This window comes from Astyanax mexicanus, chromosome 14 (genome assembly GCF_023375975.1).
Source record: "Astyanax mexicanus isolate ESR-SI-001 chromosome 14, AstMex3_surface, whole genome shotgun sequence".
Classification (NCBI taxonomy): Eukaryota; Metazoa; Chordata; class Actinopteri; order Characiformes; family Acestrorhamphidae; genus Astyanax; species Astyanax mexicanus.
This window is the reverse complement of record NC_064421.1, coordinates 34365454-34390787: the sequence shown is the minus strand read 5'-3', so window position 1 is coordinate 34390787 and position 25334 is coordinate 34365454. Positions and strand designations below refer to the sequence as shown.

The window sequence follows — 25334 nt, the reverse complement described above, 5'->3', positions numbered from 1 at the left end:
AAAAAAAAGAAAAAGCGCAGCACACGACCGGGCGGCACTTCAGCCGACTAGCAGGAGTTTGAAGGTGAGCTTGTAATGTAGCATTCACAGTATTACAAGACATGATCACAATCAACTCTCTAAAATCCGATTTTAGGACGTTTAGTGATCCTAAATAATCTGAAAGCACCTACTGTGCCACGTTTAGGTAGCAAAAAAACCCGACAGCCAGCTAGGTTGCAGTCAACGTTTTACATCTCTCAGGTTGTTTTGTGGGAGGCTAACCGTTCTGTTCATTTGTAGTTCACAGTAAGACCACATGTCCTGACGTTTATAAAAATCTCTATGCAACGTAAAGTTACATTCTTTTACATAAAAGGACACCATCTTAAGAAGAGCTCTCAGTAGAAAAAGAAATAAAAGCGCAGGAGAAAATGTAAATATATGATAGAATTGACATGCCAATACATAATAATAATAATAATAATAATAATAACCAAATCTGTTATATTATTTTAAATATTAGGTGATAACTGATAATTTTTGTTATATGTATATAATTCAGACATTGCATGCATATTTTTTTCTAACAACAGTAACTGTAACGTGGAGTAACCTGTTTAGGTTGTAAAATCACCTTATAATAATAATTTACTTTTAATTTAAAGTAATTTCCACAAATTGTTCTAGGAAACTATAGGGTGGGCTTGGGTTCATATTGGCAAATGTGTCCCCCCCAATATCAAGCCCGCTCCTACGCCCTTGGTATCTGCTCATTGTGGCGTGAGTGTGGTTTGAACTGTGAGAGCAGTTTGGGGTGTGAAGTTTGTGGTGAAAAGTGTAGGTTAACTGGAATACATAGATAAAATCTGGATGACGTCAGATAGGGCCTGTATAAAAGGCCACTGCTCAGGACAGACATTCACATTACTGACCCTCACTTCATCACTTCATCCTGCACAACCAGAGAGAGCCAAGATCAACGCAAATCATACAGGCAAGTTCTGAATCTTACACAAACACACACAATCCTAATTTACAGTTTGTCACTTTGGAGCAATTTACTGATCAGAACTAAATTTCTTAAAAAATATTTATTAAACATAACAATGTCAGTTTGCTTTTCAAAGCAGATAATTCTCATTCATTTATATAGATCATTTAGAGTTTGAAATTCCTCATACTGTAACTTTACTGTAACTTACAGAATGAAGGTGGTGCTCGCTGTCGCTGCTCTTGTAGCCGTGGCTGGTGCCGCCAGTGTCTCCCACGAGGAGCTGGAGTTCCGAGCCTGGAAACTGCAGCATGGTGAGACATATGCATTACAGATACCTCTGCAAAACCAACCTCCATCTCCGTCCAGCAAATTTACATATTCATCCAAGTCAAGTAATTTAAACTCAGAGTACACTGAGGGTGGCCCTCTTTTACAATGTAGCTGAGCCAATACCCAGGAAAGGGATTATCAAAGAAAAAAAGGACCCAAAATTTTAATAAGATTTAAACAAGGTGGTAGCAAAAGGCAGACTGTGCAGCATTAAAAGTGAGCTGCAGTTTACCTACTGCAGCACTAATGTGGTCAACAGAGCTATTTAAATCTGTCATCAGCATATAAATGTATTTTACAGTCAACAATGGAGGTGACAATATAATTTATGTATATATATAATAATATTGGCCCAAAGATTGAACCTTGCAGGTCATTCTTAGTGATGTGTAGCGGTTCAGATGTACTCTGACCCAGGGCCACACACTGCTGTCTATGAGATAATGAGATAATTACTAATCCATTCTAAGGCATTGTCATTTTTCAACTTTATCAAAAGCTTTAATAAGATCAATGAAAATGGCACCAGTGTTTCTTTCGATTGATAGAAGTATCCGAGTAGTAGCAGGGATTGTGCTTTGTTTCTCTCTAAATCTATTTAATATTCTGATAAGACTGAGTTTACACTGAGAAATGTTTTAAGCTAAGATGCAAAAATTTTAGCTAGGCTTGACAGTTTTGGAATTGGTCTAAAATTGTTAAGATCTAAAACATCACCTCCTTTGTCAAGTGTTTTCCAGGAACTAGAAATTCTGCTTAATAAAATGTAGAGGTTCAAAATATACATCATGTGTTTTAAAACGACTGAAGATGTGAGTTTGAGAAAGAAGGGGTGCAGCCTGTCCTCTCCTGTGCCCTTTTTAGATAGGGCTGAGGACTTTAGCTACTATATGAGGAGTGAAAGGGTGGATGGAAAAGAGACCTTGGCTTACAGCAAGTAGCATAAGTATTTCATTGTTTGAAATTATTATCATCAAATAAGTCAAATGTTGACCAGCATCTAACAAATGTCTACCTCTGTTTAACAAACACCCACCACCATCATCCAAAACATTTCCCCCTCCATTCAACCAATCCTTGGTTCAGACCATGGTCCCCTTGGGTTGGGATTTTGAGGCCTTCTGTACGGGGGTAACTTGAAGCACAGCGGTTCCAGGCCTGACATTTTACTTATTTTGATTAGGAAATATAAAATAAAATCATGAGATGAATTACTGTACTGTAGGCTACTTGCTCTTACGTTGTCCATTGTGCGTCAGTCTGTGCACTCTAAAAAACAGAGGTACGATATGAGTACTTTTTTGTACTCAAAAGGTACACTCTTCATAATTGTACCCTCAAAGGTACAAAATTGGTCTTTACAGGGTCAGATTTGTTCTCTCTGAAGTACAAAGTCATTTCTAACAGAAATAAGTACAAATTTGTACCATTTAACCAGCCAAAGGGTACATTCAGTATTCTGTATCACTGCACTAATAAAACAAGATATATTTTAATTGCACATTTTTTATTTGAAACAATTTTCAATCATCAAGTTTTGGAGCCATATTTAGTTGATGATTATGATGATATTATGATGATGATAATGTTTATAATCTTTATAATCTTTACTGGCACAAAAAACATGGGTACAAAAAAGGACTTTCACTGAAAGGTACTTTTTTGTACCTCAATATAAGGTACAACCCCAGCGACAAGCTTTGTACTCTTTTAAGTACAAAGTTTTTAAAAGGTCCCCTTTAAAAACAACTATGGACTGTAAATAAAATTGAGATATTTCAAAGTAGAATGAGTAGCGCATATCAGAAGAACTTAAATAATTTAGATTTAAGTCAGACACAGAACTATAGAGGACAGGTGTGTTACTTTCATTTTAAACGTCTTTTTAGCAGATAAGGAGATAAAACTGTTGAAGATAAAACACTTTTAAATATTTTATCAAACATTATCTGATACATAACATAAACATAACATAACAAACACACAGACCAACCAATGGTAGCAGATATAGCCAGTGTGAACAGAGAAGAAAAGGTGGATCATGTCATTTCCATGGCGAGGGGGAGATTGCTATATTTTAGTATTTAGCTTATTAGAGAAAAACTCCCAAAAAAGTAAAAAATCAAAAAACAAAACACAACTTTTTGCATTTAAGGGTCTTCTTTTGGAAGTTATTGGCGGGATCACGTCATTTTTACTCAGATACAACAATGCTATTTTTGGACTGGCTGTTGGGTAGCAACTTTTCTCAGTGTATTGACTGGTGTGTGAGAAGCTGCTTTGGAACTCAGGAAAAGCACTTAATGCCTGCAGCTGCCCTTCCTTCACAGTTAAAAAATAGTAGTGCACATTAGAGGATTTTGTCCTAGAAACTTCTGTGTGTGAGAGATACATGGTGTGGCATGTGAGCTGCTTGCATGTGTTTCAATGCATGCAGAGGTGTCAAGTAACGAAGTTACTTAGGTAGAAATTTTGGGTGTCTATACATACTACTAGTGTAGTAATCCTTTTTTAAAAAAACTTTTCACTTCTACTCCATACTTTTTTACGCAGTTATCAGTATTTTCTGCTCCTTACATTTTAAAAATAGCCTCGTTACTCATATTTCATACCGGCTTCATTAGATTCTACTCAAAAATTCTACTCAAGTAAAAGTAAAAGTACCCATCTAAAAATCTACTCGAGTAAAAGTAATTAAAAAAAGTACTCAATTTAAAATGTACTGTGGTAGGCCCTGGGGTTAGGGGCGTGACCACTGTGACCCAGAAGGAGGAAGCACACAGAGAACACAGACACGGGGAGTAAATGAACTCAAAACGTACCTTTTATTTGGCTTTTAAACTGCCCTCCACCACACCCAAAAACAACTTAAATAAACATAGCCCAATGGGGCTCTAGAGTCCGTAGAATTAGCTTTAGTGGTCGTTTAAAGGTCCGTGCAGCCTCAGCCCTCAGCTCCCCAGTCAAGAGTCCTCCTTTCAGTGAGCTGAGGCTGAGTTTTTATACCTGTCCCAGCCGCAGTAAGGGTTCGATCCTCAAATGGCAACTGGCAACAGGAAGTGACACCCACTGGCACCTGCCATTCAACTGTGGCAACAGGAAGTGACACCTACTGGCACCTGCCTTTGAGGAGTGGCACTGGCCACGAACGCTACTGGCCAGCGGCGCTCGCTAGCGGCATCTGCCATTCAGAAACGTATATATGCCGCTTAGCAAAGACACTTGCCACAGCTCCTGTGGCTTTGCACACAGCCATACGTTTGGGCATATTAATTTGAGGACTTTCAGGAATGTGTCGTTCACAGCTTAGTTGGTAGTTGGATTTATTATTTTTTAACGAGCAGATTATGCGTTTGTTTTGGACTTCCATGGACAATGGGCTATTTTGGACGTGTTTGTGGTAACTTGATTTAATAGAGCAATTGTGGTAAAGGTAATTTAAATGCTTATTAAAAACAGGAGAAAGTCGGGCTTGTGTCCATGTTTTATTTATTTTTTGGTTCGCGGGCAAAGATCCAATTTTTTATGTGCACGTATTATGTAACAATACTACTGTCTCCCTCATAGGCACCTGCCTTTCAGTAGAGGCCACAGCGAGCTCCTGTGGCACATGCCATTAGATCCATAGGCACCTGCCTTTCAGTAGAGGCTACAGCGAGCTCTCGTGGCACATGCCATTAGATCCATAGGCACCTGCCTTTCAGTAGAGGCTATAGCGAGCTCCCGTGACACATGCCATTAGATTCTTAGGCACCTGCCTTTCAGTAGAGGCTATAGCGAGCTCCCGTGACACATGCCATTAGATTCTTAGGCACCTGCCTTTCAGTAGAGGATATAGCGAGCACCCGTGGCACATGCCATTAGATCCTTAGGCACCTGCCTTTCAGTAGAGGCTATAGCGAGCTCCCGTGGCACATGTGCATGTGCCACGGGAGCTTGCTGTGGCCTGTACTGAAAGGCAGGTGCCTATAGATCTAATGGCATGTGCCACAGGAGATCGCTGTGGCCTCTACTGAAAGGCAGGTGCCTATGAGGGAGACAGTAGTATTGTTACATAATACGTGCACATAAAAAATTGGATCTTTGTCCGCGAACCAAAAAATAAATAAAACATGGACACAAGCCCGACTTTCTCCTGTTTTTAATAAGCATTTAAATTACCTTTACCACAATTGCTCTATTAAATCAAGTTACCACAAACACATCCAAAATAGCCCATTAGCTGTCCATAGAAGTCCAAAACAAACGTGTAATCTGCTCGTTAAAAAATAATAAATCCAACTACCAACTAAGCTGTGAACGACACATTCCTGAAAATTAATATGCCCGATCGCGTATGGCTGTGTGCAAAGCCACAGGAGCTGTGGCAAGTGTCTTTGCTAAGCGGCATGTATCCGTTTCTGAATGGCAGATGCCGCTAGCGAGCGCCGCTGGCCAGTAGCGTTCGTGGCCAGTGCCACTCCTGAAAGGCAGGTGCCAGTAGGTGTCACTTCCTGTTGCCAGTTGCCGTTTGAGGATCAAACCCCCTCTCCAGTTCCGGCGTGGGGCGGACCCACGGTTCCCCCGCCTCCTCACGCCACAGTACTTTGAGTAAAAGTTACATAGTTACTTTTAATTATTTGATGTAAAAAAGTAAAACAAATCATAAATTAAATCATTTTTAATTAAATATTATTCCACATAATAGTTTGGACCTTTCAGACAGTATTTTTTTCAGAACAGCCCATAAAACATTTTCAAGAACAAGTGGGAGAGGTTTCTATGATCCATTTTTTTTCTTTACTGTTAAAAAGTTATGGTCATATAGGCGACTATCAACCGTATTTTTTTTGTTTTACAGTTCATTATTTTTTTATTACATTATTTACTTTCCATTGCTATGCTTTTACTGCTATGTACATGTTTTTTTAACAATCAAGCAGATTGTTTAATGTTCCCAATAAAAACTTAAGGAATTATCATTAAACATGGAATCATTTAAAAAACTGTTGGTGGGCGCATGCGCAGTGCTGTAAAGAAGCACATATCAATGGGTAGCATAACACGACAGAACACCGGTTCCCCCGAACCGTGCACACAGACCCCAGGCTACACAGCTGATTCACACAGCGTCTCTCCCGCTAACCAATATATACAATATATACATTTTTTTTTATTCAGACAATTGTTTTTTCCCCAGCATTTTATTTTTTACTCAGTAATGGGAAGTTTTCCAATGTAGCGAAGTAAATTACTTGTGTCAAAATGTACTTGAGTAAAAGTAAAATTACCTATTTTAAGAACTACTTTAAAAATTACAAATTACTTATAAAATCTACTCAATTACAGTAACGTGAGTAAATGTAATTCGTTACTTTTGTCACATCCTGGTCTTGTCTCATGTCTCTGTGTTATTCCCACGTGACCTGTGCCCCTCTGTGTCTCCTGTCAGTACTTTTCCACCTGTGTCTATTTGTAGCTCCGCCCCTTCCCCAGGTGTTTCCAATTCTAGTGTGTTTCCTGTTTCTTTAAATAGATCCCATGTGCCACTTTGTCTCCGTCGGTCTTTGCACCTTCCTCTGTTGTTTTGTCGTTCTCGTGTTTTCTAGCCTAGCCCTCATTTTCTTAGCTTTAGCCCTTGTCCTTTGTTTATCTCTAGTTTCTTGTTTATTTCCGTGTTCCCTAGTTCCTTGTATATTACCCTGCTTTGTGTTTATTAGTTTATTCCCTTGTTTATATTTCCCTGCCCTGTTTGGTTTGTTTATTATTATCGCTCGTTTGTTTTGGTTATTGGTTATTTGTGTTTCTTTGTTTAGTGTTACTCGTTCCTTGTTTCTTTGTTTATTTGTTATTTATTTATTAAATTATTATTTATTTAGCCCTTACCTGCACTTGTGTCCGCTTTCCTCGTCACCCTGCCTGGGTCATTCCGTGACAACTTTTCACCTCTGAGAAACATATACCCCCTTTTGGTTTGTATTTGATTATTCCCACCTGCACGTCACGTCAAACTCCCGCAAGAGCAAAACCGATGCATGTATTCTTATGGAAGCTCCCAGTTATGCGTCGCCAGCCCTTTTTTAGCACCATTTCAGTTCTTATAGTCATCTAGTCATCGGGGGTAGTGCTCTATAGGCCCCTGTAGTGCGGCCTAGGCTTCTGTTTATAAGGTTATTTTTCCCCTTTCATTACTTTTACTTTAATACTTTAAGTATTTTTAAAAGCAGTACTTTTTTATATACTTTTACCTAAGTAAACAGTTTAAGTTGATACTTCAACTTCTACAGAAGTATATTTAAACCTCAGTATCTATACTTCTACTTGAGTAATGAAAGTGAATACTTTTGAAACCTTTGAATGCATGAGACTAGAGAGCCCTGGCTATAAAAAAGTTTCAGAACTACCTTTCTGAAAGACAATAGAGTGTTGTCCTGAGAAGCTGTGATTCTGGGTTTTTTTAGTCATGAAAGGGGTGCTTCAGGGCTCAGTTTTAGCACCAGGACTATTTTCAATTCAATAAAAAAATTATGTGATTTATATATATATATATATACCGTATTTTTCGGACTATAAGGCGCACTTAAAAACTTTTAATTTTCACAAAAATTGACAGTGCGTCTTATAATACGGTGCGCCTTTTGTATGGATTTTACTCGTCAGGTTGTAAGGAGCAGTAAACACACACTCCGTGCAGCGTTATAGAGAGTTTCAGTGCTATACAGAGTCCAGAGCCGTGCAGCTCCGAGGCTGGAGCAGCAATAGCATTAGCTAGATGCTAACCGCTAAGCTAGCTAGCTTATTCACTGAGATCAGTATTATCTAAATTTTACTCGTCAGGTTGTAAGGAGCAGTAAACACACACTCCGTGCAGCGTTATACAGAGTTTCAGTGCTATACAGAGTCCAGAGCCGTGCAGCTCCGAGGCTGGAGCAGCAAATAGCATTAGCTAGCTTATTCACTGTTCAGAGATCAGTATTATCTAAATTTTACCCGTCAGGTGTAAGGAGCAGTAAACACACACTCCGTGCAGAGCCGTGCCGCTCCGAGGCTGGAGCAGCAATAGCATTAGCTAGCTTATTCACTGTTCAGAGATCAGTATTATCTAAATTTTACTCGTCAGGTTGTAAGGAGCAGTAAACACACACTCCGTGCAGCGTTATAGAGAGTTTCAGTGCTATACAGAGTCCAGAGCCGTGCAGCTCCGAGGCTGGAGCAGCAATAGCATTAGCTAGATGCTAACCGCTTAGCTAGCTAGCTTTTTCACTGTTCAGAGATCAGTATTTTCTAAATTTAGCACTTTTAATACTGCTGGAGCAGTATTATTAGAGTTAGATGCTAATCGCTAAGCGTTCACCGTTCAGAGGTGAGTTATCGGCCTGTAAGTCTGTGCTGCTTTGCCTGGCTAGCATTAGCTAGATGCTAAGCGCTAACTCTCTCAGAGGTGAGTTTTATCAGCCTGTAATCTGCTTGTTTACCGTGTTAAAACAAGCTACGGGGGACGAATCGCTAGCTAATATCTCACTGTCTTACCAGAACACGCAGGATTACTCAGTGTAACGCTGTCGTTTAAGTTTGGGTTAACTTTACTAGTTTAGGTGACTAGCTAGCGTGCTAGCGGATAGCTATGCTAACGCTGGTGCAGCAAGCCTTAGTGGACATCTGGAAATCTAAGCTTACTGTAAATAAACTGAAGCACGTTACTCACCCAAATAAACAGTTTTCAGGAGAGGAATCTGTGTAGATTAATATCCAGCACTCGTTTGACTTTGAAAGAGCTAGATTTGTATACTGAGACGCTCCACCGGCAAGCGACCACCCCCGGTGGGGGCAGGGAAACATGGCGCCACCCCTGTTCACTTTGATATAGGCACCCTTTCTAGTGTCACTTAACGCGCCTTATAATGCGATGCGCCCTATGTATGGAAAAATAGCAGAAAATAGGCGTTCTTTGATAGTGCGTCTTATAATACGGTGCGCCTTATAGTCCGAAAAATACGGTATATATATATATATATATATATATATATATATATATATATATATATATATATATATATATATATATATATATTTAACATTTCTGTATGTTTACTGAATGTACCTGTTTGTTTCAGGTAAGAGTTATGGTTCTGAGGAAGAAGAGTCTCAGCGTAAGATGACCTGGCTGAACAATCGTAAGCTGGTCCTGGAGCACAACATGCTGGCTGACCAGGGTCTCAAAAGCTACAGACTCGGCATGAACATCTTTGCAGACATGGTAAAAAGGCACATACAAACAAACTAAAAAAAAGTGTGTTGAATTTTTCCAGTTCACATGTTTTGCACACGTCACAATACATACAATACAATTTTATTCCCCCATCTGAAATATCTGATAAATATTTTCTCCAAGTCTACCAAAAATATGTTACCAGCATTTATCTCCTCTAAATGTAGTATGGACAGTTGTAAAAGTAAATCAGGTTTATGTCAGCATACTCGCCGGTCAGAATGTAACTGCACTAGCATTATTGCAACTACAAATAGGGTTTCCCCTCACAAATATGGTTTATGCTGTGATTATTTGGCAGAAACAGGCTTGTGCAAATCCTGAAAGAATATTTAGAGATTGCACACAAGCACAATTTTATTTTATTCCATTGAGCATTCTGATGCAAAAAATGCTACTGTTTTTGAACTGTTTTGATTTATAAAAAAATGTTAAGTAAGTTAGGTTGTTCACACTATGATTTGTCACAACACAATTACATCTTCCAAATAACATATCAGCACCAGCTTCTATGTATAAAGGCCAGTTGGATTTGCTAGAGAGGAAAAAGGCTTCTGGGTATAAATTTGAATTAGACTTTCCAAATCTTGAGCTATACTGATGGTAATGCAATGTTCATGCATTCCTTGTAACAACATTTCATTCCCTGTTCTACATTAGCCCATGTGCACATTGACAGAAAATGAAAATAGAAAATAACAGTAGACATAACATGTTGCTACATGTTATTACTGTAGAAATTTGAATAATAGCAGCATCACAGTGGGCAGTCGAAGTCCTGACCTAAATCCCATCAAGCTCGGCTTCAACTAGGCTGAGCTTGAGCTGTTTTATTAAGAAAAATGGGGTAGAAATCTTAGTCTTTGTATGTGCAAAGCTGGTAGAGACAAACCTCAAAAAACGTGCAGCTGTAACTGCAGCAAAAGGTGTCTCTACCAAGTACTGATACAGGGGACTGGATACTTTTGCACGTCACACTTTTCAGGTTTTTAAAACCACGTATCATTTTCATTTCACTTCACAATTATGTGCTGGAGGTTGTGGTTGTAGGGTGACAAAATGTGAAAAGTTCAAGGGGTGTTGCTACATCAGTCAAATGTAATAATGGCCACGAGTCATACTGATGTCTGTTAAAGATTTATATCCAGGGGCGCAGAGTGGTCCAGTAGTCTAAAACGCTGCCACTATGAGCGGGAGGTCGCAGGTTCGAACCCCCTCTCATGCAACTTTGCCATCAAGCTGCCGGCTCTCAGAGATGGCGCTCTACCCACATCACTCCTAGGGTGATGTCCACAGCACAGGGCGTCTGTGAGCTGATGTTCCGGAACTGAGTCTCTGCGCTTTCCTCCGAGCGCACTGTGATGCTGCTCAGCAATGCTGCATCAGCAGCAGCTTGAAAAGAAGCGGTGGCTGACTTCACATGTATCGGAGGAAGCATGTGTTAGTCTTCAATCTCCTGGTGTGTTGAGGCATTACTAGTGATATGGGGAGTGGGTTGGGTAATTGGCCGTGTAAATTGGGGGGAAAATTATAATAAAGATTTATTTCTCGCTCTTTCTCTTGTCCTTCACCGGATATCGTAAAAACTACAACAAAAACATAGCAATCACTCAACATATTCATTGTTTCTAAGTGCTTTGAGCTAGTGTCTATTGCTAGTTATGCTGAAACAAGTTAGCTAGCTCAACAATACTGTGTACAACTCAAAATACACAGGATTAATCACAAAAGGCATATAAAAACACATCACGCAATATGAAACAAATATAAACATTTTCCGAGTGCGTCTTTTAGATCTTGTGTTAGCTGTGGTTGTTGTAAGTTCTCATTTACTCAGTTATCCACATAACTAACTCATATCACATGACTTATTACATTCCACAGCAAAACTAAACTAAACCAAGTTCCTTATTTTTTAACCAAATGTTAATTTAGATACGTAGATTTTTAAGCACATCTTTTTTTGTTTTGAGCACTTTTTAATAACCGTATGAAAAGAAATGGCAATGAATTTATAATGATAAAAAATAAACAAATAAACAGCATCCACAGACATGTATAAAATACTAAAAATCCAAACTTAAGTAGAAGTAAAAGTGCTCTGTCAAAAAAAGTGACTTGAGTAGAAGTTGAAGTGTTCTTGAAGCATCATACTTAAGTGAAATTACTAAAGTATTCAACATTTTTTGTACTTAAGTATTGCAAGTAATGTGTATTGCAACTGTAAAAGAATTTGAGAGGAGTTTCCAGGACTGGTGAATGTGTCTTATCAGAAGACAAGGGGCCCTATCGTACACCCTGCACAAGGCGTGTAGTGTGGCGTGTTGCCATAAAACACACCGTCAACTGTCTATTTTTATGCCTTGTGCACACGTCCTTACAATAGCCATGGACTTTAGGAATATATTAACACCAATGGGTGTGGTGGTATTAAAATGATGTGTGTTCAGGTAAATTTCTGGCGTGTTTCTATCTTGAACTGAATCACGATCACCAGGAGCACTGCGCTCCCTATTCACTATACCACACTTCTTTACCACAGCAAAAAACAACTCACCCAGAGCCTTCAGAAACTATAAAACTATAAAATATACCCACAACATACTGCACAGTAACTATACGTATTATTAGTTATATTTTTTTCTGACTATATTATATAACTGCTATATTAAGCTATATTAATATAGCAGTTATAGACATTCTGCTATTTAAGAATTTCAACAGATGCTTATTCTCACTCAAATGCTGGAGTTTTTAAAATAAACATCTAAAAGAGAAAGAACTTCGACTGAACATAAATTATTTATTTATTTATTTTATTTAACTTATATATATATTTTTAATATCTGAAAAATAAAGCATACCTGTCAAGTCTCCCGTTTTGGCCGGGAAACTACCGTATTTTACTCCTCTTTCCCGCCGTCCTCCCGTATTAGTATTTTCCCGTAAATTTCCCGTATTATATTAAAATAAAAAAATATATATTATTGAGGAGACAGGGCACTGACCGCTCTGTGTCTCTTAACCAATCGTGCAGCCGGTTCAAGGAGAAAGTCCCGCCTTTCAGGAGAAACAGCCAATCAGCTTGCAAAGGAGGGTCAGTGTGGGGAAGCCCCCCGTCGCAGTTGGAGCTGCTGATGTTAAAACAGATCTGGATATACAGCGATTTTTCTTAAAGAAAGGTAACGGTAGGCTAATCATGTAAACTGTGATGAAATTTTTCTGATAGCTGCTTAAAAATACTCGTCTCCGAAATAAAACACACAGATTAAACCTTTTAAAATAAACAAATTTACAGCTTGTGACTCAGTTTAACTAGAAATGTGGAGAGGACCGAAATTAACTGAACTGATCAGGGGTGGAGTGATCAAAAGAAAGAAGTATTAATTAAAAATTATTGTGCAGCCCCTTAGGACTAATTTTTACTGATGGAATATATCTGGTCCATGTCCTTTTAGTAAAAGCTCATGAAACTATTTTTAGGTCACCAACAGTCATTTTGCAGAATTTGTGCACCCTTTTTTCAATTTTAAATCCATTAAATAAATAAAAAATATCATATAAAAGAGTGCATTTATTACAAAAAAGACATGAAATCTTATTTTTTTTAAAAAAGAAAAGGATTTTTAATTTGGCTGTATTAAAAGAATGACATATGTAGGAATGTCCACAACATTTCAGATTCTTATAATCTAATTGTAGTGTGTAAGTGGTTCACTTGTGGTTATTTTAGATTTTTTGTAAACCTGTCTTAAAATGGAAGGGATACTGAACCTTCGTTGGGCTGGTGGGACGGCTTTAGGAGTACAGAGGAAAATATCCCTTATTTTTAAATCTAAAACTTGACAGGTATGAAATAAAGCACATTGTCACCCTGGCGTCTGGTGCTGCCCAGAAATATAAAGCTATATGTAAGCATTCGTTTCTTCACCAGGTCACATTTATAAAAATATTAAATATTTTAATTCATTAATTAAAATCTCATCCAGCGCTCTAAAATGTTGCAGGCACATGTAGCGGAGCTTGACAGCACGCGGGATTGCCTCTGTTTTAATAAATAACGTCAGATCAAGTCAAGTTCAAACAGCAAAACCATGGTATAAAACTCACTATAGCCACAATATTTACTGTTATTTAACCAAGAGAGAATTTAGGCAAAATGTGCTGCATCTCTCTCTCTCTCTCTCTCTCTTTCTCTCTCTCGCAGCGGGGAGCTGAATTCAGAGCGAGGCTACAAATAATAAATAAAACTTAGTTCAGTTCAATAAATTAAGATGAGGACCTGTAAAGTTAATCAAACATTGTCAAATATAAAGGATAAGTTGAGGTTTTGGTGAGCTGTTTCAATGATTTGAAACTGAAACTAATGTCAGTTATTCAGAAAGCATGTGATAGTTTGCTCGATTGGAAAGAATGTATTGGAGTAAAAGTATTAGGGCCCTATTTTAGTGATCTAAAGTGATCTATGTGCATTGCACCGCTTAATTTAGTGGCGCGTGCGTGTCTTTAGTATCATGAGGGTGCAAAAATGACACCTTGCACAGCTAGAAACATGCAAAAGTTGTGTTTTGGGCCCAGTCAGTGTGCCAATTGTCATTCCCTTTAAGAAGCAATAAATATATATATATATATATATATATATATATATATATATATATATATATATATATATATATATATATATATATATATATATAATATGTACTATAAAATAAAATATGCTTAAAAATGTACTATAAAATAAAATATGCTTAAAAATGTGCACAGTAACTGTAAGATATTATTTTGTTTTCTGACATAAGGATGTATATTTATGTTCAGTACACAGACTTAATAATCGTAGCTTAATATAGGAGATATAGGCATTCTGCTGTTTGAGAATTTGACAGATGATCCTTCTCACTCATTCTCTCTCACATCCCAGAAATTTACCAAAACACACCTCACTGTCACACCATTATGACACACCATTATAACAAGGTAAGCAAGGTGAGAAAATGGACTGTTGACGGGACGTAAAATAGCAACCAGCGTTGCGACACGCCTTGTGCAAGGTGTACAATAAGGCCCTTAAACTCATGGAAAAGTGGAAGTAGTAGAAAACAATACTCCAGTAAAGTACAGATACTTATTTTTTTTTTTTACAGAAGTACAATAAGGAAATAGTTTCACTTAATTACTATACATCTCTGAGCATTTATCAATACATACTGCTGTGGTTTAAACTGAATTTTAGTCTAATATTTTCAATTTTATCATTAAAGTATGTACTGAAATCATTACAATCAATGTCAGCAGTAATAAAGAAGTGTCAGTCCTGAGGCTCTAGGTCATGAAGCTAACATTTTGTCCTAACCTGGATCAAGTTACATTGTCATTTATTTGAATAACACATTTGATTCATATGTACTGTGTGTGCTTCTATAATGTAATATAATAAATATAATATTATAAACTTTTAGTGCTACATTAATATGTTGCAACTATGGAACTATGGAAGAAGCCATTTAAAAAACAGACAGCAATTAATTTCCCCTTAATCTCCCTCTCTAACAGGATGACCAGGAGTACCAAGCCAGGTTTGCTAGCTGCCTGAGATCCTTCAACAGGACCAAGACCCACCCTGCAGCTTCATTCCACAGACAGGCAGAGGCTGCTTCATTACCTAAGGCTGTGAATTGGAAGGATAAGGGCTATGTGACTGCAGTGAAAGATCAATTGAAATGTGGAAGCTGCTGGGCCTTCAGTGCGGTAAGCAGCAGCCAATCGAGCTAACAGGCAGAGAATGGAAAGATGCACTTTAAATCCACTATTTGTCTGAACTCAAAAAAAAAAATTAAGCCGGTTTTACATACAAATTTTATATTTCTAAACAATACTCAACTATTTTAGATTAGCTAAACATTTGTGGCCACATATACATTCAAACAGACATCTATGAGTTGAACCAACTTAATAAATACTGAGTTTAGTCTGTTGCAATTGCCAGCTTCGTTTCAATTGGCTTCTGGCACAATCTATTTGCATATTGGGTGTGTCCCCAAGTTTCTGACACTCACCATCAGTGTGTAGTGATTCCTCCTGGGCTACCATAGGAAAACTTGTAGATCATATGATTATTATAATTAACTGCTTGGTTGTAGGCTGTAAGAACAAGCATCATTTTTTGAGCTGCAGTAACTATGTGATGTCTTTGCTTAAAATACTGTTCACTCAATAGCATTTTCTTTCTTTATCAAAAAATAATAATAATAATAATAATATACTACCAACTATTTTGTTTTCTGGACAAGTTGGCAGAAATTATATTAATTATGTAATTCTGGCCACATCCAATGTAGTATATAGTACTTGAGAAAAATAATTTTGTAAAAAAATATATATATATGTTCAGGAAAATATATGTATATCTATTTATTTAAGTTCACAGTACTCAAAATGTATTTTACATGAACTTAAAGTTTCTTAGGTAATCGGTTACAACAAAAGTTTTGAGTTTAGTGAACTTATTGGGTTTTACAGTGTGTGAGTTAGTTATAAAATAAGAGAAGAGAGAAAAAAAGGACAGACAATAAAGACGTCCCCTCTAAATTTTAATAAAACTTTAGGGTGCAACTTAAGGGTGGCCATAATAGTGACCAGTGTACCCTGGGCATTATTAACCAAAGCTAGTTAAAATAAAAATAAAAAAACAAGTCATGTTAGCTATGTTTTAAATCTGGTGCAGAATTCAACACTATATACCACTGTGGTTTTGGACAGAATTTATACTGTAAAATTCTCTCACTGCATTAAACTAAACAGTTTATTGTTAGTAAGTGTCCCATAAATGACCCCATGAGAGTGAACTGTGGAGATAGCATGTAGTGGAATTACATTTATATGTTCCATTTTCGTACCACAACTGTGCTGCAGAAAACAATCCACAGTAGTGATGGGCCAGTCTCGAACAAAAAAAAAAAGATTGGTGTGTCTACACATCATTTTTGCCGATGTCGATAACAGCCATTGGGCGCGTGAGTTTGTTTACATGAGAACGAGTCGCGCTGTGCGGCTCTCTCGCCAAAAGCGACATCTATCGGTTAGGAAATGAGTGTAGTGGCAGACGGAGCTCATCAGAGACTGCGTCTGCACACGTGCACGCACATATACATATAATGAAAAAAAAAGAACTGCAAGTGCCTCTGTGCTGTGTCCAGAGTTTAACATTTTTTGAATTAAATATAAATGTTGTTACTTTTTGTTGTTTAATATTTAGTGCAGTTTTCTCAGAGTCCAGAGTGCTTGTACTTTATTTGTTTTAGTTATTTTGGACATTAAAATATTTGTTTATTGGAAGCCCAGTGTCTGTTCTTAGTAATAAAACGTTAGTTTAACTGTAAAATGGTGTAATAGTATTATTATGCTAGTACATTATTACTGTGACACACTGTCTTATTTTTGCTTATTTCACAGGCTTAAGAATCTGCCAGTTTTTTCTGCCAATCAGAACAGTGGAAAGAGTACAACACTTACAATGTTTAATGTAGAAAATAACGATTATTTTCTCTTTTCCTCCCTTTCTCCATCATCCTCGACGCAGACAGGGGCGCTAGAAGGTCAGATATTCAAGAAGACGGGGAAGCTGGTGTCCTTGAGCGAGCAACAACTGGTGGACTGCTCCTGGGTTGAAGGAAACAATGGCTGTAAAGGGGGTACTATGAAAATGGCTCTTGAATATGTCAAGGACAAAGGCTTGCAGACAGAAGAGTCTTATCCTTATACAGAAAAGGTGAGTCTAGTGTGCTCCTAGATGGGTCGAGCTCTTCCTGCATTGTAAAAGCCGCAATACAGAAATAAACAAAACAAATTTAAATCATGGCTGTTTCTAAAGACAAGCGTACACTGTGCAATTTTAGCCTGATCTAGTGGGATGCCACTGAATTTCAGCTTTATTGTGTGTTGTTTGTCATGCAGTGTGCTTCTGGATACATGGAAAAGCTTTCAAAAAGGAGAAGTCCTCAAATGATATTTGCAGCAGTTCACGAAAAACCCTTCATAGAATCCATCTAAATATAGTATAAAAGAGGAAAACCAGTATTGTAGATTGCATGGACCGTTACATACTGATATTGGATATTTAATAACCAGCAGACAAAATCCAAGTCACTGAATACACATAGCAAGTGGACAATATTTCGGACACTCCTACACATGTGTACTCTAAAGTAGCAGCATACCTCCAATTGTCTCTGTAAAATGGACCAACCACAAAGTTCACTTTGTCTCAGCTATCTGCGAGTCCGTGTACATGTCTCTTTTTTTTACGTGGAATTTTAGCGCAGAACAGGGCACAAGTTAGGAAAGGTTTGCATTTTCATAACATGTCAGTCAGATTGTACAGTGTGAGCGTATGAATCGCAGGCGTTGTCTGTACTCAGTTGTGGTACAAAAATTTAACTTTTAGATGGAGTGTCACTACAGTAGTATACACACATGGATAAAATTGTTATTTCCCCTCGGTTAATGAAAGAAAATCCCACAATGGTCACAGAAATAGCTTGAATCTAACAAAAAGTAATATTAAACAAAAAATCTATGAAAATGAACAAATGAAAATCCGGCACTGGCTTTAAACCGTGCTTCGACAGAATTATATAAAAAAAAAATAAACTCATTAAACAAGCTTGGACAGAAATGATGGTACCCCTGAAAATAATGTGACCAAAGGGGCATGTTAAATCAAGTTGTGTCTACTAATTAGCATCACATGTGTCTACAATCTTGTAATTAATCAGTGGGTCTATATATATAGGACTACAGGTTGTCACTGTGCTGCTAGTGATGTGGTGTGTACCACACTCAACATGGACCAAAGGAAGCGAAGGAAAGAGTTGTCTCACATTATAAGACCATCTCCATGCAGCGTGATATTCCTGTGACTACAGCTGCATATATTATTCATAAATTTAATGTCCATGGGACTGTAGCCAACCTTCCTGGACAGATGAGGCTAACCATTTACTTTTTGCCAAGGTACATCAACTGTATGTTTACAGTCAGAAAAGAACACTGTCCCTACTGTAAACATGGAGGAATCTCTGTAATGTTCAGGGGCTGCTTGCTGCACCTGGCACAGGGTGTCCTGAATCTGTACAGGGTACAATGTAATGTCAAGACTGTCAAGGGATTCTAAAGAAGGGATTCTTCCAAAATTTCCCCTCAGGGATCAATAAAGTATCTATCTATCTATTTAGAGAAAAATGTGCTGTCCAGGGTCAGAAAGCTTCGTCTCAGTTGAAGATCATTGGTCTTGCAACAGGATTATAAGGGACCCAAGGGAAAGGAATAGTTTGTGCAGGATAAGGGAGAGGAATAGTTGGATCAGGATAAAGGAGAGGATTAGTTGGGTCAGGATAAAGGAGAAGAATAGTTAGGTCAGGATAAAGGAGAGGAATTGTAGGATAAGGGGGGGTGGGAATAGTTGGATCAGGATAAGGTAGATGAACAGTTGGATCAGGATTAAGGAGAAGAATAATTGGGTCAGGATAAAGGAGAGGAACAGTTTGTTCAGGATAAGAGAGAGGAATAGTTGGGTCAGGATAAAGGATAGGAACAGTTTGTTCAGGATAAGAGAGAGGAATAGTTGGGTCAGGATAAAGGAGGGGAACAGTTTGTTCAGGATAAGAGAGAGGAATAGTTGGGTCAGGATAAAGGAGAGGAACAGTTTGTTCAGGATAAGAGAGAGGAATAGTTGGGTCAGGATAAAGGAGAGGAACAGTTTGTTCAGGATAAGAGAGAGGAATAGTTGAGTCAGGATAAGTTGGAGGAATAGTTGGATCAGGATAAAGGATAGAAATAGTTGGGTCAGGATAAAGGAGAAGAATAGTTGAGTCAGGATAAGATGGATGAATAGTTGGGTCAGGATAAAGGATAGGACTAGTTGGGTCAGGATAAAGGAGAGGAACAGTTTGTTCAGGATAAGAGAGAGGAATAGTTGGGTCAGGATAAGGGAGAGGAATAGTTTGACCAGGACAAAGGAGCAGGGTATGGCTAAAACTGAAAATTTAGATGCACATTTAAAAACTGGATTTTTTTTCTACCATCACTGAGAACTTCATTGCTTTGTACCATCAAATGCAGTTTCTTCTATGGTGAGGGCACATATAGAGCACTACATCACATTTAATCCATTGACGGTTTGCTAAAATATCTTAAAATGCTAGTGATATTACAGTGTAAACTCTTTTTTCACATCTCTCATCAGGAAGGGAAGTGCAGGTTCAATAAAGATAAGGTTTACGCCACCTGCAGAGATGTTAAGGTTTTGAACAGGGAACAAACCCTTCATGAAGCTGTGGCCAAAGAAGGACCCATTTCTGCAGGTATAGACGTCAGCCGAATCACCTTTAGACTCTATGACTCAGGTAACCCTCAAATTCCTTTAAGATAAGCACATTAGACTTTAGCCAAGGTCAGACTGCCATACTTAGAAGTCAACTGTAAATGTTTGCCATTGCAAAGTAACTGGTATCTCTATTTAGCATGTCTGACTAAAAAGATTATTAGTGTGTGTTGTGTGGACCTCTTTACTAACAGATTACAAACTCTAGGTGTGTATGACGATCCATTCTGCAGCAGCTCTTCACTAAATCACGCTGTCCTGGTTGTCGGTTACGATGTTACTGTAAATGGACAGGAATACTGGCTGGTAAAGAACAGGTAAAAGAAACACAGAAACTTAATAATAAAAGCTAGATCACAGTTGGAGAAATATAATAATATAATACATTTTTAAAACTAATCATAAAGAAATACACCCAGTACACATAGAAGGAACTGCAATGCAAATCAGAGGTAATGGTGTAGCGGTACACAAAACACCCCGTTTGGTTCACACCTCTGTATAAACCCCACGGTTTAGTGTGATTTCGGTGCCAAAAGAGTGCTTCATTTAGTCAATTTATTTTAAACAGACAGTTAAGCAACTTTTATAATGCCCCCCAAGCATACTTCACAACTGTCGCACAACAATGACACACTATCCGTATGCAAAGTTGGGAATAATGTGTTCGCCAGTACAGACTTAGGAGTACTCCTGAGGATGATGTATGGTCATTATGCAATTGGAACAGTTGTGTACTTGATGCATTTAGCTATAAACATTACATCCAGATGATTGGAATTGCACTGTAACAATCTACAGATGTACAGAATGAACCCAATTATTAAAAAAAAAATCGCTTAAAAATAACTGAATTTATTTAGTCACACAACAGTAATATTTTGAAAACGTGCAATTGGATATGAGTTTTCTCCTCCGCCATTGCGGTGATACTGGACCGTATCAAGTCGACACAAGTCAACTCCCAATGCATCCCCAGTAACGTGGGAAGAGCAAGAACACACCTGGATATTTGCACTGCACTTGGCTACAAACTTTGGAATGCAACAGTACCTGGGCCATGACTGTCCAGAATCCACGAGAGTTTTAATTAACTATGTAAGACTATGAACTATATGATACTTAAATCCAAACAGCATAAAACCCTCACTAAGAGTGCTTTGTTTTGCAGCTGGGGCGTTGCCTGGGGTGAAAAGGGCTACATCAAGATGGCTCGGAACAAAAACATGTGTGGTATAGCCTCCAATGCTGTCTACCCCGTGGTTTAAAGGTAAGTTTCGTTTAAGGGGGTTCTGTGTAGTTTCAGCTGTTTTTGTCAGCCGCTTATTAAGATGTTTTTTTATGCAGTGTAAAGTCCAATGTAGATTTAAATTATAAAGCACATTATTAAAGTGCTGTCCATTAAATTAAGATAAGGCTAATAAAAAAAGACACTGCAGAGACACTGACATGGGGGTGGTGTGTTGTGCTGGCATGAGTGGCAGAACACACACACACTAAAACACCACCACCATGCCAGTGTTACTACAGAGCTGAGAATAACCCACCACCCAAAAAATACCTGCTGTTTGACAAGAATGGTCATAATGTTATGCATGATTGGGTCCTGGTGCCGCTCTGCCATGCATATTTAAAGCTTTTTTCCTTCCAACACACTTGATTCAACTTATCTCACATTAATAAAGCTCATTAACAAGCTGTTTCACTGTTGCAATGGATGTGTTAGAACAGAAAATCCTCTAAAATATGCTAGGCAAGGGTGCGCCAAGACCCTGATAAAAAAGCTGTAGGTGTTGATCCTGGTTGGCCACGATTTACACTTATTCCAACAAAGTGGTGAGTGTAGCCTGGAGAGAGCTGGATTTGTAGTTGTGCTAAGATTGAGGGCCCTATCGTGCACCCTGCGCAAGGTGCGTTGCCATGCTTGTTGCTATCTTACTCAGTCAACAATCTATTTTCACGCTTTGCGCACACGTCGTTAATATAGTGTTGGAGTTTAGGAATATATTTACGTGGAGGGGCGTGGTGGTCGGGAAGTGACGTGTGTTCAGGTAAATATTTGGCGTATTTCTATCATGGTGACGGGAAACACAGGTACGCCATTGACCGATTTAAACCAGTCAACAGTCAGCCGCGCAATTATGTCTGGATCACCATGTGCACTGCTCAGCCCAAGCACAATAACACATACAATCACTTCTTTACCACAGCAAAAGAGGATTCAGCAATCAACTATAAAATAAAATATACTTAAAAAAGATGCACAGTAACTATAAGTTATTATTAGTTATATAAAGCAAACTAAACTTAACTGAACTGATAAATGTATTTCTGACATTTAGAAGGATTTATATTTATGTTCAGTACACAGACTTAATAACTGTAGCTTAATATAGCAGATATAGGCATTCTGCTGTTTGAGAATTTTACCAGATGCTCATTCTCACTCATATCCTGCAGTTTTGGGGAAAAAAATATCGCTTTTAAATTGTTCATATTTTAAAAGTCAATTTTAAGCCCATCAATTATTCAAAACCTTAAAAAAATACACAGGTCTATAAAGCTATATGTTAGCGTTCGTCTCTTATCACCAGGTAACAACAGAGCATGTTCAGAGCAAAGCTGCAGATATAAACTCAGTTCAGTAAAATAAACTTAAGATGAGTGAGGACCTGTAAAGTTAATCAAATATTGTCAAATATAAAGGATAGGTTGAGGATTTGATGGCTGTGTCCATGATTTGAAACTAATACCATTTTCAGTTATTCAGTGTTGCAAACCCAGTTTTTACATAAACAATAAACAGAATAAAGAATAAGGTAACATTACTCTTCCCTTAAATGAGCTGCTGGTGTCTCTTCACAGCGTAATGGTGTAGGTCAGTATCTTCTGCTGAGACGCACAAAGGGCTGCTCTCTCAAGATCTCAGCACGCCAATGTCTGCCTTCTGCCTCTTAAAGGGAATGACAACTGGCACACTGTCACAATACCAAAGACACAGGTCACGCCCCTAAATCCAGCGGCACAATTGACCAGTGTGCTATAGATCGCTAAAATAGGGCCCTGAATATTACATGGTAGACTGAACATCACATTTTCTCTCTAATATTTCAGATGATCTTATTGCAGTGGGCAGTGCTGCTTCAAACCTTGTCACTAGAAAAGAACATTTTACAGGTAGTAGGGTGTTGTTGTAGTTGCTGTGAAGTTCCAGGTGGTTGCTAGGGTGTTTTTCATGGTTGTTTTTGATGTTTTAGATAATTTAGGTGGCAGATATATCTGAAGTGCACATTTGTGCTTTGTATCTTTATCAATAAAATGCTCAGAAACCTGATTTTTCTTTACAGATTGGACTAAGAGTAAATGGAAGATTTCAGAGAGGATGCTTGATCTGAGCATCTGCATGACTTAATCATCAGGATGTGGTGGATTTACTGCAGTTACCTGTTACCTGTTACCAGTTACCTGCCATCTACAGTTGCTGATATTTTCCTTTTTATTTTTCATTCTCTTTCCAACTTTTACTTGCACAACATTAACTCTTTCCTTCTAACATATGCATGAAAAAATCTAAAAAATAAACCCTTTGCATTCAAAAATATATGTTGGTAGGCCTTCATTTATTTTTGTAAACATTTATGCACACACACACGCACATTTTCTAAGAATGAAAACAATACACAATTAAGCATTATTGTGTCTTTTTTTTGTTTTTACCTGGAACCAAATAAAAGTAAATATAGTTTATGTTATCATGCATATACAGAGTCATCTCAAAAAATTAGAATCTTTGAAAAGTTACTTTATTTCAGTAGTTCAGTTAAAAATGTGAAACTCATATATTATATAGATGTATTACACACAGAGGGATCTTTTTTTAGGGGTTTATTAGCGTTTATTAGGGTTCAAGCACCGAAGGTACGTAGAACCCTATTGTTTTTGCTCAGATTTTTCTTCTTCTTCTTCTTCTTCTTCTTCTTCTTATTATTATTATTATTATTATTATTATTATTATTATTCTTTTTCCTCTGAAAAAGCAGTTGTGCAGCCTAAGCCATAACAAACTCCTACAGATATGGCACTTGGTAAGTAGATGTAGTATCAGTGCATCTTGGCGGACAACAAAAATGGCACAGATTGGTCAAGTGGTGGCGCTATAAACAAGGAAATTCATTTTTCACAATTTTCTCAATAACTCAAAAACCATAAGACCTTTTGCATATAAAACATTTGTGAAAATTTCACATACAATAGTGTCCAGGCATCAAGCAATCTGTGTGTCATTGGAATTTCTAACCTAAATTGCTGTAACTCTGCAGTATTTGCTGTAATCTCACAATGTTAAAGACCTCTGTACAATATCACTCTAATGAAGCGCCATTTAATTCAGAACGAGATTTAGAATAACTTTGTAATTACATGTCTTATCAGAACTTTCACTCCTTTGTGCCTCTGCTCAACATTAATAACAGGTGAAAGACTTTTGATAATTTCTAAATGTGACAGAGTGTCTCCAATTATGTTCTTACACATCACCATCCTATGCTCTAGTAGGCACCATTGTGCCAGTTTAATTCAGAACTAGATTTAAGTGATTGATTCAGAGACAAGTCTTTTTAACCAGCTATCAGAAACAATCTCATCACAGTTTATATGGTCAGCTCTGTTACCTTTCTTCGTATATCCAGATATGTCTTTAAATAAGCTGCTGCTGCATCCAGGTCCCGCTGCTAAATCTCACAGCAAGCCAGCACACTGACTCACCTCCAGCAACCAGCAAGCCGTCTACTGAAAGGCGGAACTTGATTGGCGTTAAGAGATTTCCCACTCACACAGCGGTCTGTCTCCTCATTAATAGTACAGAAAGAAGAGAGAAATTATATAATTTTTTGGGGGTACAAATCTACCTGTTTCTAATATTTGTGGGACCAACCCCCCATATCCCCCCACCCCCTTTCCTACACCAATGGATGTTTCAGTACCGCAGACATCATTTTAATATTTTTGAACTCCGGTTATAAGCCTTTTAAACATAGCCTTTTAGCTCCATTCACCCCATTCACTGGCTCCCTCTAGAATGTGTTTTGGACCTGTGGTTCTCTTTTTCTGTCATCCCATAGACCACTGAAGTCGTGCGTCATTCTGTAATCCTCGTGCATCTTCCGTGTCTAAGCGTTTTTTCCCCTATTAGAAAAATGAAACATTCTGTGGTAAATAAATCTCTGTACGTTTTATTCTGTATACATTTTACTCCTGAACATCACTGGATCCTCTGAATTACAAGATCGTTTAAGAGTCGTAATAAGAAAAATGCTAGCTTTAAGCTAAAGCTACAGCGGAGTGAACTGACCTCCCAGCGCAGCTGCAGAGATTAGCAGGGGACTGTTTTAGGCACA

The 25334-nt window shown here is 37.9% G+C and overlaps 1 protein-coding gene across 1 annotated transcript; it reads left to right on the top strand.

Moving 5' to 3' along the window:
• The first annotated feature begins 1187 nt into the window (after positions 1–1187).
• Positions 1188–23539, top strand: LOC107197376 (procathepsin L-like). Its single transcript, XM_049463940.1, has 8 exons — positions 1188–1287; positions 9400–9542; positions 15111–15305; positions 17137–17325; positions 19801–19960; positions 20147–20255; positions 21110–21208; positions 23286–23539. The coding sequence occupies exons 1-7, from the start codon at positions 1188–1190 to the stop codon at positions 21204–21206; spliced, it is 993 nt and encodes a 330-aa protein (XP_049319897.1). The 3' UTR covers positions 21207–21208; positions 23286–23539.
• The last annotated feature ends 1795 nt before the right edge of the window (positions 23540–25334 follow it).